The 14,330-nt window shown below is 39.7% G+C and overlaps 1 protein-coding gene across 1 annotated transcript in view; it reads left to right on the top strand.

Moving 5' to 3' along the window:
- The window catches only part of LRMDA (leucine rich melanocyte differentiation associated), a 1,127,800-nt gene that overhangs the window by 880,999 nt on the left and 232,471 nt on the right, over positions 1–14,330 (top strand). The window contains exon 6 of the mRNA XM_002820796.5: positions 6,089–6,173. Within this exon, the coding sequence (XP_002820842.1) occupies positions 6,089–6,173 (85 nt within the window). The remainder of the gene's footprint in view (positions 1–6,088; positions 6,174–14,330) is intronic.

Below are 14,330 nucleotides of genomic sequence, written 5' to 3'. Positions count from 1 at the left end.
ACTCTGGGCTAGATGCCACTGTGGGCACTGGCAGAACTGGGTCCCCTGTAGATCAGATAGAAACAAATGGGAAGCTCCGGGCCATTGCCTTCAAAAGGCTTTCTTATTCCAGAGAGGCTTTTGACATAATCCTCCCCTCCCCACCAGCCTCTGCTGTGACTAGCTTCTCACTTGAATTACCCTTCAGCTCTCTCACTCAGCTTCATGCTCAGCTTTTGCCCAGACTCTGACCTCTTCTCCATTGGGATCTTTTCTTGGTCTCTTGGTTCCAGACTCACCCTCATCCCTACCTTGCCTTTTGTTTTCCTCTCAATTTCTTGGCTTCTGGCTCTAGACAGGATATGGCTGTTCCTGCTTTCAAACCTGTCTATTATCCCCAACTTAATCTGTCTGTCAGTGACACCTTCTCTCTTGCTTTACTGAAAGGCATGGCATCTTAATCTGTGAGAGGGGTGGGAAGCTTCAGCCTTCTACCTGGTTCTTTAGTTTCTCTAACTTAATCCTTCAGAAGATGGCAAGTCTTTACTTTTGGATTCTGGCAACGTGGCCCACACTTTCATGTTGAATTACAATCATGGTATGTAGTTTTTTTTTTTTTTTTTGAGACGGAGTCTCGCTCTGTCATCCAGGCTGGAGTGCGGTGGCATGATCTCGGCTCACTGCAAGCTTCACCTCCCAGGCTCACGCCATTCTCCTGCCTCAGCCTCCAGAATAGCTGGGACTACAGGCGCCCACCACCATGCCTGGAGAAGTTTTTGTATTTTTAGTGGAGATGGGGTTTCACTGTGTTAGCCAGGATGGTCTCGATCTCCTGACCTCGTGATCCACCCGCCTCGGCCTCCCAAAGTGCTGGGATTACAGGCGTGAGCCACCGCGCCCAGCCCATGGTATGTAGTTTTATCTTTGACTTTAAAATGTTTTACTCATCCTATTATCATGAATTGACTTCTTCCTGTAGTTTTTGGCAGTATGTTGAGCACAAGGGTTAATCGTATAATTAATTTCAGAAAGTTAATATAGTTAATCTCCAAAGCTCTCTGTTAGTATGAATGAGAAATGAGTAAGGGCGTAATTACTGTTACAGGTGTTTAGATGCCATAATCAAAGTCAGGGACAACATTCTGTGATGATCCAGAGTATGGGAGTGTGAGGGACACACTATGAGTTGGTGGCTCTTCATAACCACTATTAATCATAGTATGATTTTTTATGATCCAGCAATGCAACCGACGTTCTCATTTTATTTTTCTTGGTATTCTTAGCACAGGGCCTGGCATATAGTAGGTGGTTATTAAATACTTGATAACTAAATGAGTGATGCTTTTTCTTATGAGAGAAAATAAATGTTTTTAGAAGAGTCAGCTTTATACCATGGTTTCAGGGAATGAATTGTGATGAAAAGTGAAGATTGCTTTTGCTTGAAAGAGGCTGACATATTTCCCAGACCCGGGATCACTTTCTGTGGTGTATGATTTAAGGGTGAGTGAGCATGCCAAAGCACTCCACTTGAGCTGAGTGATGGGGAATGAGTTGTGGAGCTGTGGTCTTAGATGGTATTTTGTGAAAAATAGTGGGAGATTTATGGCTATTAAACAACTTTGTAGCTGCCCCCTTCTTGTTTCGAAGTCTGCCAAATCTCTCCTCCTGTGGTCTGTATTAAGTTCTTTCAGTGCATCCATGACATTCAGAGGTATCCACCGGACTGCAGTTTTTCATTGAATGCACCTATTGGAAAGGGGCTTGAATTTTACGCATTTATCAGTTTCAGTAATCACCGAGTGAAATTCTTGCTTTGCATGTCTGTTGTAGAATACACTGTACGTGCATTGAATCTTTTCCAAGGGAGTTGCCAAAGTTCTACCTTCCTTCTTTCCATTATGGATATTGCAGAGTGCAGTGTATTAGTGGCTATTGCCTTTATTGATGTGAGTTTTAAAAATTATTAGTAACTCTTTGATCGTGAGCAGGAGAAAAATCAAGTAACCTTCAGAATGCTTTGATGTATCTTCAGCAGAAGGACTTTTAAGGCCAGAATGAGTGTTTCAAGCCTTGCGGGGGAAGGGGATACATATTTACCATCATCTGCTTTTTTTTCTATTCTAGAGCTCACTCTCAGTAGCTCTAGAAGAAACAGAAATGGGATATTTCATCACAAAAAGTCAATCAGAGATGGCATTCATCCATGTTATACAAGTACTAGAGAATTGTTACAGGAATTTTTCTCTCATTATGGGTTCATGTCAATATAGGAGTGCATGGATTAGAAAAGAAATAGGGCCTTTTCGTGTTTTTAAAAAATTTTCAGGCTTAAGTCTGAGAAATTTCCAAAATGTAGAAAACTTTTAAAAATAATGAGCACATGTAGAGATCATCCAGAATTTGTGGTTTCTAATATTTTGACATTTGTTTTAAGTCTTCTTTAAATGAAAGAAAGAACATCATATATACAGCTGAAGTTCCTCTCTCTCTCCACATCACACTAGCCCCAGTCCTACTACATGGCCCCTTGGCAGAAGCAAACATTTTCATGAATTTAGTGTATATTTTAAAATAATTTTTAGATGTTTCCATGCGTACATGAAATCAACAAATTTTATATTTCCATAAATATTATATTACATTTATCATTTTGCAACTTGCATTTTCACTCTGTATTAAATTTTTAGACCTATTCAAAGCAAGATATAGAAATCAGGTTTTTTTCTCTTAAATACTAATTATTATTCTGTCTTACTGATATACATTATATTTATTTATTTTCCTCATCGACAGACATTTGAGTTAATTCCAATTTCTTCTGTTATAAATAATGCTGCAATAAACATTGTTTTATGTCTCAATTTGCAGATCTATGTGAGATTTTCCATAGAGTATATATTTTAAGTGAAATTGCTGCACCAATTTTCAATTTTATTAGAGATTGCTAAGTTACTCTTTAAAGTAGTTGAACCAATGTACATTCCCACTAGCAAGGAATGAGAAGATAACAGTTTCTTTTTCCTTTGTTCTCACTAGTACTTGCTATTGTGAGACTTAAAAGTTTGTCAATATGATGAGTGGAAAAATCGTATCTTGTTTTAATTTGCATTGCCCTTAGTCCTAGTAAATTTCCGCAACTTCTCTTATGTTTATTGACTGTTCAGATTTTCTCATCTTTGAATTTCCAGACATTTCCTTTGTCTAGTTTTCTATTATATTTTCTATTGATTTAAAGACATTCTTTTTTAAAAAAAAATTTGGATACTAATAATTTATTGTAGATGTTGCAAATATTTCCTGACAGGAGAATTTAAAGAGTAAAATGTAAAACTATAATTCCTTGCCATAGGCATTTAGAAAATGTGGCAAGAGCCGGGCGCGGTGGCTCATGCCTGTAATCCCAGCACTTTTGGAGGTCAAGGCAGCTGGATCACCTGAGGCCAGGAGTTGGAGACCAGCCTGGGCAACATGGCAAAACCCCATCTCTACTAAAAATGCAAAAAATTAGCTGGATGTGGTGGCACGTGCCTGTAATCCCAGCTACTCGGGAGGCTGAGGCATGAGAATTGCTTGAACCAGGGAGGCAGAGGTTGCAGTGAGTTGAGATCGTGCCTCTGCACTCCAGCCTGGGCAACAGAGTGAGATTCTGTCCCAACAACAACAACAACAACAAATTTGCCAAGGATTCAAAGATTTAAGAGTCTTTATAGTCTTGAAGATTCATATTTACTCAAATTTGCTTATTCTCATTTTAGGCATATCTTCTTAACCCAGGTAAAAGAAAACATTATTTAAATTTTCTATTACTGCATACTCAATATACTATGGGTGTATTGCCTCAGTTTCAAGGCTAGTTCTTTATTCTTTGGCAGATAGAGTATAAATTTAAGACATTTTCTTGTCCACTTCTTTCCTATGATAATTGTGTCTTTCTGAATTGTACTTCTAATCCTAAGGTTCAGAGAACCAGTGTGAACATCACTGTTGAAAGGATCACAAGGGCTTCATTTTGAAAAAAGCCAAGTCAAAGAGCTGGTAGTCGGATCGTTGATTTGTAGTTGTTTTCCTAAACATCCAGCCATAGAAGTCCCACCAAAAGGCATAGTTTGCAAAGTCATTCTTTCCTGGATTATTTTCCATGATGTGAGTTTATCAACGGACACTGAGCAGGAAAGTAATTAAGTGCTGGTCATAGAATGATGACTGCAAAACAACAGAAGCCACACCATTTTTTGCTGTGCCTACAGTATGAAACAAAACTAAATATTTCTTTTACACTTGGTTACAGAATTCTAATGTTTAGCACAGTCAGAGATGTTTCCGAAAAGGTAGCATTTGTTCCAGTAATTGTAGAAAAAAGCTGTCATCAAATTGTCAACAGCCCAAATCGAGATTAAAAGTTCTAAGAAATATCACAACACAACAAACTAAAACTCATATTGGATTTTTGGGTCTTTTTTTAGCAATGAGATGGAGCAGAAATATTGACAGCTATGGCTTCCTATGGAGGAAGTATGATAGATCTAGGGAGGATGACCCCTGTACCATCACCCCATATGTCCTGCCTCAAGCATTAAATAGATGCCCTATTTAGGACACTAGCCTCATGTTTCATTCATCAGGTAGAAATTACAGGAGACCTTGAATACCCAATAGAGAGACACTTGGTGACTGTAGTATTTGATTTTTAATCTAATTTTGGGCTCCACATTCTTGCAGTGTGCTAAAAAGTGGAAAAGTCTTACCTACTTTAAAACATGTTTTTCTTGGTGGCTAAGCTTTTATTTTTGTGGACCCAATAGCCTTGGATCCAACTTTAAACACCATATATTTGCCTTGGAGCTGGAGTGAAGAAATGCTACCTGAAAACTGTTTTCTACCTAGGGACAGAGCTTCTGATTGTGCTCCACTCACACTCTTCCTGTAAGTCTCCACTGAAAGCCGCTTAGTCAAACGTCTCAAATGTCAGAAATGAAATTTAAAGGGTTTTTCTAGCAAGTAGGTCTAATCTCCTACTTAGTTTTGATTCCTATAATATAGGTAATCTCTTTGGAGAAAAGGCCTGCTTTTAGGAGGGCAAATATATCCCATAGAATGTATTTCCTGCTCCAGAAAGAAAAATATAGCATTAATGAAATTTACTTTTTCATGAAGCTTGGAAAGATTGTAAGCTTCGGATTTTGATCCTAGCAGATGTTCTTTTTGGGATATTAAAAAAAAAAAAGCTGCATTTGATTTAGGAATCTCAGTTAAGAGTTACAGTGGTAATGCTTCTTGCTACTAGCAGCTACACTGTGAGTGTGGCATACTGGCCATTGGTTCTGAGTGATAGCTGACCCCAAGCTGAAGTACTTTCTTTTGGCTTTAGCTCACAAGGATGTTAGGTTCTGAAAAGAGAGCCTTAGTAGCCTGGGCCATCTCAGACACAGTTCTATGGTTAAAGAGTTGTCTGCATACGGTGAAAAAGCATCATCCTAGATGTATGTTATGTTATTTTATTTTAGGCCTTGGAGTGACACATTTGTTGATAACCACTACATCCCAAATCCAAATTTCAGACGTATTTCTCATTGCTGTTGTTAAACTGAGCCAGAATCCCCAGTACACAGCACAAGACAATCTATATCCTTTCCTATGGTGACTTCATTCTGCCAAGTCTTTCATGCCACTGGGCTCATAGAAGTCAGCCCTGGTTTTCCCCATTTATCCTGGGGGCAGAGCTTAACCTCTTTACTCGTATCCAAAGAAATCTGCTCATAGCCAGCCTTTACTTTGTGGGAATTACTGAGTGAAGGCCTGATAGAAATCTAAGCCTTTAACTTTTCCTGTCTTCTGCCTCTCTCTTTTTGCTCATCCCTCTCCTTTCATTTCAGCACATTAACTGCCCCCTTTTCTTAGAGCTATTCCATATGTACTGAGGCCCCTCAAAGCTTTGGATCTTACCCAACACTTACCAGAATATTATCTCAACAAAAACAGCTCTTGCTTCCTAAGAAGTATCTTGGTGAATAATATTTTCTCCAAGCTCAGATCCCAAGGAGACAGGTCTGGTAAATGAGGGGTTTGGTATTTGGTGTTGCTTCATGTTGACTTTGCTTTTGTCACACAGGCTTCCAGTGAGGACGTTGCCGGCTCCCCGGAGCGCCACTACACGCCCTTGCCTTCTGCTTCCAGGGAACTCACCAGTCACCAAGGTTGGAACTCAGCTTTTTATTGCTCTCAGTGGGTGCAGGGAGGGACACTTGGCTGTGCAGAGCTCTGGCTCATTACTGCTGCCTCGGCACTTTAGAAAGAACACAGTGCTTTTTAAGTCCTTGATGAGAAAACCATACCTGTCACACGTAGTGATTTTAACCCGTATTAAACAGAATTTAGTAGCAGTCTACTCAGGAGGCAAATAAATCTACGGTATAATATAATTTCGTGATTTTTTTCTTTAAATAAAGAGATTAGAGTACTTAAAAATTATCAAGGAGATGTTAACTCCAGTATTAGTGATGAAGAGAAATTGGGAAACTCATTAACATTTATAAAAGTATCATTGTTTGAGAATATGACAATTAACATCTGTAATTTCAAAATGAATGAACTCTATGTTATAACTAAAAGGAATTCCAATTTGCCTGGCAACATTGAGAGAAGCCATGTGCAGATTTTGCTGAATTCTCTTATTTTCAAAATATTAATTTGGTTTACTCAGTTTTTCCAAAGCCTTGCATGTCTGTTGCCATCTCTAGAGTCTTCAGCTTCAAAAGCAGACAGAACACTAACTTGAAATATCATTTGAAAATGTCTTATCCCTAAGCTGGCTGTTTGAAATATTGTTTCCCCAAGAAGGAAATTCCACTTGTACATGTAAAGGGGAAAGTGAACAGGGGCTATTCTAGCATTGTCATCCCAGCAGCATTACAGGATGAGCAGGTGGAAGAACAGGCTGTGGCGATGCTCAGGAAGTAGTGAGTCTGACCCTCCAAGTCACCATCCGGGCTCTGGGCAAATGGGATACTTGTATTCTGCAGGAAACGAAGAAGAGAGTAGTGCAGGGTTTCCAATGTCTGTGGCTTGGACCTGTGTTGCCTGTTTGGTGTTTGGGCATCAATAGAACTTTTCTACATTTAAATATACTTTAGTTAATTTTGTGAAAAATCAATTTTGCTCAAAGTCAGGGAGAATAAGCAGCTGCCAACCTGCTATGTTTTGAGGGACATGAACAGGTCTCTTTCACTGAATGTCCTTTTGAAGGTCTTAAGCATACATCCCTTTCGAGACTGTTTTTGGGAGAATTTCCCTAAAATGACACCACATCTAGATGGAGCAACAAATTAACCCTTAAATTAGCCTCATATCCTCAAGTGTTTATTTATTGGTTTCTTGTATTTGAATAAGGGTATTTTTACTTTAGAGTCTATTGAATAAGTTGCATAGAAACCGAAGTCTCAGAAACCTCACAGCCACTTGTAAAGTTCATCTGGCCATGAAATTGAGATTTCACGATGGGGAGATATGATCAGATAGATGATAATCATTAGGAATAGGGCAAATATCATCTGTCATTTTTAACAGTAATATAAAAAATCTGACGAAGAAAGGAAATACAACACAATATAGTTTTAAAATATTTGGAATAATATTTGGAATATGGAAAAATGCCTAAAGTAGTTAGAGTTCAAATAAGTGCTCTTGGATGACATCAGGGCTTAACATCAATTAGAGAAATGTAAAGATGTTATTTAAAGGGAGCCAACACAGACATCTCAGTTTTACTGAAGAAAATCCCTACACATTTAACATATTGATTGCCTGACCAGTGCTGACTTGATTGTTGATAAAAGCAAGTCCAAATCATAAGATGATGTTCTTTGGGCTGATGGCCATAAGGAGACCAATAGAGAGAAGACCGAAGAAGTTCATTAAAGCTGGATTATTGAATTGATCTATGTAGGAGAAAGGTGAGACTAATATATTTCAGCTTAGCATAAACCAATTTGGCTTGAACCAACTTGGCTTTCCCCAAATGAGAAAGCCATTATTTTTTGGCACTAAAATGAAACCACTTAATACTATCTTTGTTTTTTTAATATTTAAGAGAATTATTTCAAGTTTCTGATCATGTAAATCACGAAAACATTTGAATGTCATTTGTTAATACCTTCATGCAAACAGCTTACAAACATTTATGCAGAAGGGGGCATTTCATGGTGTGAGGACAAATTACATCAATTCTTTCTCAAGTGAAATTCTCCATGATGTCTGAAACTTTTGTCTATACAGTCCTCAGTGGAAGTTCTATTTGCAAATAATTTTTTATTCATCCAGTTCCCAATCTCTTTTCCTTCCGCACCAACAACTACAAAAACTGGTGGGCAGTAGTTCATGTGCAAATTGCTTTTTTTCTGTACATGCCATTTTCCCTTTACTTGTCCTTTTATGTAACTTCCAATGTCGAGTATGATAGGTCCAAGATTCATGTCCTAAAAACTGTGGATTCAAATGCAAAGGAAGTCTGGGCTTAGAATAATGATCAGGAGACCTGGGACTCAATTTTTCCATCTGTTGCTTGTAGATAATCCATATATCACAGGGATAGTAACATGTCGTATTTTGCTTCCTGCATGAAACTTTTACTGATCTGAGTTATGTTGATTTTCTTCTTTCTATAGGTATGTCTGATATTTGTTTCTATCTTCTAGGTGCAATTGTTCATATTCTACTTTTTATGATAGAGGTCAGGTTATGTGTGTCTTAAACTCCTCATAGATGAAAACTCCCTGAGAGGCAGCAGTAAGTCCAAATCATCTTTTTTTTTTTTTTTTTTTTTTTTGAGATGGAGCCTCACCCTGTCACCCAGGCTGGAGTGCAATGGCACAATCTTAGCTCACTGCAACTTCCGCCTCCTGGGTTCAAGCGATTCTCCTGCCTCAGCCTCCTGAGTAGCTGGGATTACAGGTGTGTGCCACCATGCCCGGCTAATTTTTTGTATCTTTAGTAGAGACAGAGTTTCACCATGTTGACCAGGCTGGTCTCAAACTCCTGACCTCGTGATTCAGGAGGTCACCTGATTCACCTGCCTCGGCCTCCCAAAATGCTGGGACTACAGGCGTGAGCCACCACACCCAGCCTCATCTTCTCTTTGACATCACTGACACTGCCCATTTTTCAGGTATCAGCTTACATATCACAGCTCCAAAGGAAACTCCCCTGATCCCCCCTACACACTTATATTAGGCCAGTGTTCCCTGTTCAGGGACTATCTTCCCAGATAGGCCATAAGCTGTTGGGAAGAGTGGTTGTGATTACATATGTTCACCACTTTATCTGCAATGCCTGGCACAGGGCCTCCTACCTAAATGGTGCTCCATATATATTTGTTCAGTAAAGGCTGAGTAATAGAAACCCAGGGAAAAGGTAAGTATCTTAGTCACCTCTGTGAGGTAACTTGATTGCATGTGAGAAAGGAGATGCTGCTTCCTTTGGGGGTGAACACACTACAGGGAAAGGTCTAGCTGTGTGGACCTCAGACCTCAATTCTGTTGCTTTCATAAACCCAAACCATCAGGGATGGGTGTCATATGTGTTGATTCATTACCAGAGAGCATTTAGTCCCAAAGCCTAACTTCTAAATAGTTGATTATTTTAATGTTGTAGTTTTCAAGCATTGGTGGTTTGATGGTAGGGAAGGGAATAAGATGAATTGAAGTAACTGATGGAATTATTTTACTAGAACAGAAGCTCTGAAGGAAGGGGTCAGACTCTCAGTAAGATACAGATTGTGGTACACACATGGATTTAGAATGGTCCACGTGAATTCTTTCTGAGAATGCTGCCCTGGGTTGGAGCATATCTTTGGAATGAGGAGGACATGGGAATGTATCAGTAATCTCAGTTGTTCCCTAGTGACAATCTACATATTGTGTCCTTGGCTGTGTCCATGTTATGAGGAGGGCTAAAATATCTGTTGGAGAAATGTCCCTTTAAATGTATTATGAGTACAGGACATGCCCCAGCATGCCAGGTATTGCCGTTCTTTATCTGGTAGCTCTTAGAAGTAGAATTCACATTTGTACAGGGCATTGTGTCTTTTGGGGAAAACATTTCTATTTAGAATGTAAACTATATCATTCTCAGGATAACCCTGTAAAGTGAGGAGGGCAAATATTCCCACTTAACAGAGGGAGACATCAAGAATTGCTGGGGATGATGGAGCAACTCAACAACAGGCAAGGGAAACAAAATCAAAGCCCTGTGCCCTTAATTCTCAGGTCCCCCTGACCTTTGTCCTTTACCCAGTGCGTATGAAGCAAGTGTAGGTAGGACTAACTGTGGCCTTGAGCTGGAAGGAAGAGGAGAAAAAGTAGAGGGAGAGAGGGAGAGGCATGGCCTGGAAATGTTCACCACTGCCATGCCTTTCCAAACCCTGTGCTAAGGCTGCTAGGAGCTACAGCATCCCACTTGCCTGCCTCTGTCAAAAGAATTGCATTACTCCTGCCCTGCCATTCTGTATTTTTAAATTACAGAACAATAAAATCAGGAGTGGAGAAAGTTTGAAAACAAAAAGGGAGAATGCTCCATGTCAGTCTGGATTCAGACAGGGAAAATAGAAGGCACTCTATGTATTCCAGTAATGAAGAGTTTTAATGGAAGGAATTAGAGGTGCTGCCACCACCCAGAGTCTCAACCTCAGCACTGAACCAGTGATTCTCAGGAGCTTGCTGGAAAGTTTCTGTGGATCACAGGAACACCTGGGCATCTCTCACTGACTTTCTCTATCTGAAGCACCTGTGCGGGGATTCTCAAGTTCACCTGGAGACTGTTTCAGTCATTGCTGTTATCCATGTGTTGCCCTGCTCCTCCATCTCTCTAGATTTCCAAATCATACTCCAGCATCTCTCTTTGGCCCAACTCTAACCTAGGCTGATTCACTGAAGGCAATTCTCCCATGTAGTTTTCAGTTCTCCCTCGAAGCTACAGAGAAAACCTTAGAAGAAAGCAGATGGTGGTCATGCTAAAACAGATAATCCAGCACATCTACCATAACCCTGCCTTGCCAATAGCTATCACATGGAGGATCTCATTTCAACTTGTCTGCATGCACATTTTGCAAGATAATTGCAAGCCTAGTGAATGTCCCTGAATTATTTATTTCCCGATGCTTATACCATAGTCTTGAAGATATGCCATAGTTAGCTTGCCATATTAAACATTGGACTTGAAATGTATAAAAGAAAGAAAACGAAAAGAAAAAAAATGAAGAGGAAATTTGCTGTGAAACTTGCTAAGAGATGATAACCTTTCTACTTTGACTATTGTTGGCAATCTTGCCATTATTTTTATTGACACAGTTGTTAGGTACTCATCTTCCTCTCCAACCAGGGGCTTGGTCTATTTGTGTTTTAAATTGATTGCTGGGACTGTCACAAAGTAATTTATACAGCAACTTACCATAAAAAGTTATCGTTTGCAGTTTCCTTAATGTGAGTTGCATTTTATGCTTAGCAATTGATTTTTCTGTATTATCTCCATGAAGAAGCTCAATGTATGCCATCCAAAAAAGAAGAAAAAGACCAAAAGAAAAACTGTGTTTTTTTATTATTTAAAACATTTTTAGCCTGAGATATCATAAAATACGTTTCCACAGAAGCCATAAATACAGAGTGTTTTGCTTCAACTCATTAAATCAGCCAAAGTGAAAGTGAATAAAAGGAAATTTAAATGTCTGTATGTGAAGAGGTAGCAATGTAGATAAAAATGTTTGGGATGGGGAGATGTTGGCCAGAAAAACTTCATGCCAGCAAGCATAATGCTTTCAGGAGGGCTCAAAAGGAAGTTACTTGATGACTAAACTATTGCTCACAATTTGTTTTGGGCTTATAGGATTTGGAGGTGCCGGGGCAGAATGATGCAATACTTTTCCTCATCCATTATAAGGGTCACAGCCCATGACAAAAGACAGGTTAACAAGAGAAGAGGATAAGAAATTTACTTAACCAAAGTTTTCTGAGATGGGGAGGGGGCTTTAGAAATGAAAGGGAAAACTAGTTTTATGCTTATGTTGATGAAGAATGGACAGCTGTGTAGAAACATGATTAGACAAAGGGTATGATCTAATGGTAACAGATTGAGGGGAAACCTAGCAAGGCCTGTTTGTCAGATTCTTCTTGGCCTCTCTATGTAGCATTCCTTCCCCTGGTTATAGAACAGGACCCTCTGAAATGAGAGTCTTCAAAGGAGAAGAGAGAGTGTGACCTTTCTAGGTTTTATGGCTGGCTTTAAGGGACAGGATTCTAGTTTCAATGACCCCACTTAGGGAAGAGGAATTCTGGTTTCTATAACTCACTGCAGGGGAGAGACAGAGGGATGAGGGAGCGGGTAAGAGAAGGCCAGAGAGACCTTGCTTCTGAGGCCCTTCCAGTGTCTTTTGTTTCAAAGCATTCAGCACGTCAAGGTGCCACAATTTGGGGTATTGTGTTCTGAGCCCTCTCAGAGGCAGTATATCTCTTTTAGCCAACTTTTAGTTTTTCATTTTTAGATTTCTACTATCTTGTCATGTCAGCCACAGGGAATGTGAAAGCTAAGTAGGTCTGATCATTATAAACAAAATCTACAGAAAACAATAGCAAAGACTCAGGAAAATAGATGCATTTATTTAGGCCAGCTTAATAGCTCAGCACCAAGGAATCTTTTGCCTACTGCCTGTTGGTTATCACTGACCATTTATAAACATGAGGCCGGGTGCCGTGGCTCACGCCTGTAATCCCAGCACTTTGGGAGGCTGATGCAGGTGAATCACTTGAGGTCAGGAGTTCGAGACCAGCCTGGCCAACATGATGAAACCCCGTCTCTACTAATAATACAAAAATTAGTTGGGTGCAGTGGCAGTCACCTGTAATTCTAGCTACTTGGGAGGCTGAGACAGGAGAATTGCTTGAACCCAGGAGGTGGAGTTTGCAGTGAGCGGAGATCGTGCCACTGCACTCCAGCCTGGGCAACCGAGTGAGAGTCCGTCTCAAACAAAACAAGCAAACTAACAAAAAGATGGAATGAACAACTTGATGGTTCTGGAGCCTTTGCCAGGTAGGTCTCACCTAAGGTCAGACCCTATGACTGAGACAGCCTGCTTATATATTGCCTTCTGCCTTCCAGAATATTTTGATTAGTCTTTCAAGAGAGCTAAGCATCAAATAATTTCTCAAAAAATTGTCACTGAATCATTGAAAGTTCATAGAAGCACAACAGATCCAAATTTCTCCTGTGGATAATGTATTGAAAAGTGGCAAAAGGAAAGAGAGAGAAAAGAAAAAAGAAAAAAACCTCCTTAGGGAGAAGAATATGTTTTTGTCCAGGGGTCCTGTCAAATAACAGTATGGCCTTGGCTTGTGTCTTTTAGACTTCTTGCCACCACTGTGCCTTGACTGTGTGGGGGAAGAGTGTGTTGGTTCCTCATGCAGAACTATTATTAGCATTTGCTAATTATGTAAAATGATTTCCTCTGATGACATTTTCAACAGAACCCATTACTTTAGTTTTCTTTCCTTCATAATGCTTTTATGGGCTTATAATCTTGGTGGAATTCTCAGATGCTGAGAGATGCTAAAGTTTCCTTTATTTAATCGAGGTGACTAGTGATTTGACAGTAGTGGTTGACAGGTTTATTTTATCTGCGTGGCAGTAGGAGTCTATTTTCAGTGTGTGCACTCTGTTCCAAAGTAAAAGGACTTTACTAAGTGCTGAATAAATTGTACTTTCCTTTGATTCTAGACCTTGCTGAAATGGTTTAAAAACTCCAGTCTGGGTCATCAAATTCATCTCCTTGCTACTTTGCAGGGTCAATAGCTTCACTCTGTACAGAGCCGGGCTGCATGGATTGGAATGGAGGGTAGTGCAGATTAAAACTTCCGCATATATATAGATAGATGTGCATGTGTGCACTCGCTGTCTGCGAGGGTGGCAGTGATGGAAGAGCAAGCCAAGTGGAATCTGAAGATGGATGAATCTGTTAGACTATTACCAAGACTGGCATGGAGTTTAGCCAGGAACTTTAAGCAACCTCCTTTAAACATTTGAAATCCATAGGAGTCCATTTCCTCTCCTTTTCCTCCAAGGATGATTTTTCATTTGCAGTCTCTGAGATTGCTTTATTTCTATTCTTTGGGCAGAACTGTGGTATACTTGTAGACAGAGAAGGGCTACGAATCTGGTTTTTCTCTCCCAGAAGCAAAGCAAGGAGGGAAAAATGGATTTCAGTTTTCCCCTGCCCCTCAAATAGTAGCAAACCCTACTTCTGTAAAATGAGAGGTCAGAATGACAACTCTTCCCCCAACAGACAGTACCAATAAAAAATGATAGTAAAAACA

The sequence above is a fragment of the Pongo abelii genome, chromosome 8, assembly GCF_028885655.2.
Source record: "Pongo abelii isolate AG06213 chromosome 8, NHGRI_mPonAbe1-v2.0_pri, whole genome shotgun sequence".
Taxonomy (NCBI): domain Eukaryota; kingdom Metazoa; phylum Chordata; class Mammalia; order Primates; family Hominidae; genus Pongo; species Pongo abelii.
This window is presented reverse-complemented; position numbering and strand designations above follow the sequence as displayed.